Source organism: Poecilia reticulata, linkage group LG12 (assembly GCF_000633615.1).
Source record: "Poecilia reticulata strain Guanapo linkage group LG12, Guppy_female_1.0+MT, whole genome shotgun sequence".
Classification (NCBI taxonomy): Eukaryota; Metazoa; Chordata; class Actinopteri; order Cyprinodontiformes; family Poeciliidae; genus Poecilia; species Poecilia reticulata.
The window spans coordinates 2,519,039-2,523,672 of NC_024342.1; the positions used below are offsets into that span (position 1 = coordinate 2,519,039).

At 40.7% G+C, this 4,634-nt stretch overlaps 1 protein-coding gene across 2 annotated transcripts in view; it reads left to right on the forward strand.

The window, feature by feature from the left end:
• The first annotated feature begins 2,146 nt into the window (after positions 1–2,146).
• Positions 2,147–4,634, forward strand: part of aebp1a (AE binding protein 1a) — a 19,795-nt gene continuing 17,307 nt past the window's right edge. Inside the window, exons 1-2 of one of the 2 annotated variants that reach the window (XM_008423225.2) lie at positions 2,147–2,281; positions 2,369–2,613. In XM_008423225.2, coding sequence (XP_008421447.1) covers positions 2,373–2,613 — 241 coding nt within the window. In that variant the 5' untranslated portion in view covers positions 2,147–2,281; positions 2,369–2,372. Of the gene's footprint in view, positions 2,282–2,354; positions 2,614–4,634 lie in introns of those variants that run through there. The other variant, XM_008423224.1, reaches the window with a different exon arrangement.

Consider the following 4,634-nt stretch of genomic DNA (forward strand, 5'->3'; position numbering starts at 1 on the left):
CATAAAATGAAACTCCACCACTGAATTTGATGTTTTTGTAAAAAAGTCTTTTTGACACACTTATCACAAACAGAAACAATCCTTCTGCAGCACATCTGCATGTAATTTGGCTCCCACTCTCCTCAGATGTCAGGCCATTTTTAACCCAGCAGCATATTCAGCAAAACCAGGGACAGAAACAAAGCACTGGCGCATTTTAAAGAACCATCTGGCCTTAAAACCAATATTTCTATTTCCATTTTAGAAGCCAGCTAATTTTTCACTGAGTAAAGTTTGAGACCATTGTAGAATAAACATCATGGAGAGAGTAAATGGGGCTTGTACCACACTGTTTAATAAGGAAGAAAAATTAAAATAACATCAGCAACAGTCCTTTTACCTCACAAATATACTTTGTGTTGATCTGTAGCAAAAAAATCCCAAATAGAATACATTATTTATTTTTGTGACTTGACATATATATGCAAAAGTTAAAAGTTAAGAGTTCTTTTTCACGGCAGTGTAAAAATTAATTATGAGATAAAATGCTAAGGGACCTTTAGGTCCTGAAGAGGATGCTGGAGTCAAACCTAAATCCATCTACAGCAGAGATAATTATTACCAGATGGACAGGAAAGAAAACAGAGATAAAGAAGACTTCTGACGTCCAGCTGGAAAATTAGTCCAGGCCTGAGTTTATTTTAGGTTTCTGTTTGATGATTTAGATAACTGGTACAATTTTGTAGCATCTGTTTACTGAGATCATTACACTAAAGAAGAGCCTACACTGCAAGCTAATGCTAAAGATACAGATGTGGAGCTTTTATCACAGAAAAAGCTATTTACGTTGTTCAGTTTTATTCAGTAATACTTTCCTAATGTTTTGTGAAATTAAATGTTTTCATTAACTCATAAATGGGAATGACTTTGGACAGGAAGGGTCTCCTGTAGTGGTCTGTATTGCAGCGGTTCTGAAGGAACGTCTGACTGAAGACAGTGTTGTCATGAAAGGGACGCTCTGCTGTCCGTTATGTTATTCAGTTTATGAAGAATCCGACTTTAGAACAGTTCTCTTTTTTAAGTCGTGCGTTCATGTGAAAACTCCTCTGCACTGGATTATCAGTGATCAGTTAATATACATTTCAAACGTTCAAAATGTATACATTTCACAAGCATCATGCTTCTGGGAAAGACTTGTTTTGCTAACAAGATTTTATTAACTCACAATCACAATTGTGTGCTGATGCTCTTAAGGTGACAGTTTCACTTTTAAATAAAATGCTGTATATAAAAAGTATGACTTAAAATACATTTTGAATAATTTAAAGATTTAAAATTGGGCCTCTGCCTCTTTCAAAACTACAGCTCTTTCTGAAACTCTGCCTTCAAGAAGTCATGACAACATGCAACTCTAGCTCCTCTAGCAAAACTTTAGGAACGATTTTACCAGCATTGTGCTGAGAAGGAGCTCCTATAATGAGCTTCACAGATGCGTGGGTCAAGAGGTGTATGCTAATTGCTGCTGGCTAGCCTGAAGGAGCTGAATGGGGGAGCTCTGAGGGAGGGCGGATCTGTGAGGCAAAAGCTGGGAAGCTTGGAAACTGTAGCTCCTGGGAGGAGCTGCGTCTTGAAGGCGATGCTAAGTCCACCCAGGCATTTTGCACAACTGAATGGTTGCCATGGGAAATTAAAGGATTTCTTAATCATGCATGAAAGAATCAAAGCAGCCCTCCAGATGTGTTTTTGATGAGGGAATAACTTTATAAAATGATGTGTAAATTTTACACAATACTGCCTCTTTAAATCACTTAGTTTTGCACAGACACAGCAAACGGCCATCATGTTATTCCTCTTATTCTTCCCACAAGCGATTCCTCTGGCTTTGTTCAGTCTGAAATCAGTTTTTCCAAATTTATAATTATAAATGTATTATTTATAATTGATGCAGGCAGAGAATAAGTTCTCTGCCTGCATCAAGCAAACCTGAGAGTCGAGTCATTTTCTTTTGTTAAAAGCCAAACAGTCACCCTCCTACACTTCTTTTTCCTTCTGCTGTCTCCCTCACAGGAATGTCCCATGCATGACAGATGCTCCTCCCCTCTCCTGAGACGGGTGAGGGGAAAGAGGGGGTGAAGGGCTATGACGGATAAGTAAGAGGCTGCAGAGGAGGCGTGTGTGTGTGTGTGTTAAGTCAGCAAAGTTTTCTTCCTCAGCCTGTGCAGGCTCTCATTAGAGAGGAGGAAGCTCTCTAGACTCTTCCTTTTCATGTCCTCATCTCCAGACGCCTCCGTTGCATCTGCAGGTCAGATGTCGAACTATCTCTGCATCTAGTTTTAGGATTTACCCCTGGAGTACATCTGCTGAAATTCACCCTCATGCTTTATTTCAGAGAAATGAGGGTCGTGGTGCTGGTGGTCTGGGTCGGGCTGAGCCTTTGTTGGGCTCTGGTCAGCGCCGAAGAACCTGTGAAGGAGCAGCAGCTGTCAAGAGCCAAAGCTCTGGTGAGAGAACCCCGGGGGCTGATCGGAGACCAGGGCAGATGGGACGCTGAAATGTCAGACGAGCCAGCTGAAGTTACAGTAGAGGAGAAGAGCAAAGCAAAGAAAAAGAAAAGCCCTGAGGAAATCGAGGCCGGTAAGTTGGAGCTCAAGCAAAAAATGCATCTGTGAGTTTTCCTGACCTTTCCTGGCCTCTCATGTTGTCAGAGGTCCCACTTACAGCCCGCCACCTTAAAAGAGTAGTGTGCAGTTGTTGAAACAAAGTTCTGTTTAAAGTATATTACATCATAACTGCAAAAGAAAATGCACTTGGTTTCTTCACAGGGCTGCACAAAATGGAAAAATTGTGCAATGGCAAAACAAAGATTAACTATAGCAATGACTACATCAACTGAAATTCACATTTTCCTTTAGCAATTCATTGTTGAAAAAAAATATGTCTCTTGACCTCATTTGCTGAACGAGCTGGAGAACAAGCACAAGGGGGAGTGCAGATAACTGGTTTAGACAGACAGACAGATAGGTAGACAAACAGGTTATTATTATGATGGATAGATAGCATTTAGCAGGCTGATACAGTCTTCATTCAGTAAAGATCCAGATAAGTTGGTCTCAAAAGCTGAAGCAAAAGGGACCACAGCCAAAGTGGATTTTTACAGTCTTAAAGTGTAACTAACCACCTTAATAAAGCTTATCCTCACCCCTCACAAATTTGGAAACGAACTAGGAAAGTGGGTCGAGCCAAAAGACACCAAGAGGTGTGGCCAAGTGTGGGGATCAACAGAGGCTGTTAAGCAGGGCTGTGGTCAGGAGGAAAGATGAACTGTTGCTTACTTCTAAACTTTGCCGCTATATTTGGGGACTTTTAAAACCCCTGTAGCGACTTCTTATACAAAAAACAAAACGAAAAACAAGGAAATCTTTTTTTCTGTGTTGATGGAGATTTTTATGGCAACAACACTCTGCTGTGAGCACCTCCCACTTCCTGTACTGCAGCATACTGTCACCAGTGATCAGAACAGAGGAGAGGAGAGTCATTCCACTCTGTGTCCACATTGCAAATACCTCACATTTGTAAAGCTGAGTAACGGCGTTGATCAAAGCTTGATGTGGCCACGCTCGATATTCCAGCTACTGAGTCCTGATGACTCGCCATGTGTCTGAGTGAGATGCTTTTATACCCGAATGTGGAGCAGAGTGACGAAAAGCTTTATTGTGTAATGTTTGACCAAAGCACAGAGATGATTTTAGGCAAAATAACATGGAAGTAAACATAAAGATAAAACCCTAGAAAACGTATTTATAAAGAGCTCCTGTCGCTATATGAATTTGAAAATCGTTTACAGAAAAGACCCTTGTTTATATGGAATATGGAGATAAGTGGTGGTGTGCCACCAATGACCTTCCTGTGTGAAACAAGAATTGTTAGCAAAACTTAAAGCATTTATGTTCAATAAAAATCCAAAAACTGATAATTTAACACTCATTTAAACTTCTAGAATAGCTTTGCCTTTGATACTGCTGAGTACAAAAGCATATATGAAGGTTCGCAAAGATGGTTTTTATAAAAGCGCCAAGAATAATTTTTGGATTTGGATCCTTTGAAACAGAAAACTATTTTGCTTTTGTCCTTTTTCAGACCATCTGTCGACCTCGGCATCCAAAACTTGAACTAGTATTGAATGAAGAGAGCAAGGGAATTGTCTGCTTAACTGCTTCTCACCTGTTCAAAAGAAGCACAATTAAAAATCCTGAAATGTCTCTTTAAATCTGAGACTCTGAGGCGACACAGGCAGGAAAGTCTGCAATCAATCTGAGGCAGGCAGCCATTTCATTTGAGAAGAGAGAAAAAAAGATGTGTCCAGACATTTATTTTGCTTCAGCAATATTCTTACCTCTCTGCAAATGTTTTCCAAAACAAAAGCAGATCGAGAGCTGCAGGAATGTTGTTTGGTTGAACATGCCTCTGATTCTGGGATGACTGGCCAGAATCTCGCAGTGATTCAGCTGGTGGTCTGACATTTTCCTGGCAGGATCACAACAATACGGCTGACACGTTATGCTTTCCCTGTATGTGTGCGTGTGTGCATGTGTGTGTGTGTGCGTGCGTGCGTGCGTGTGTGTGTGTGTGTGTGTGTGTGTGTGTGTGTGTGTGTG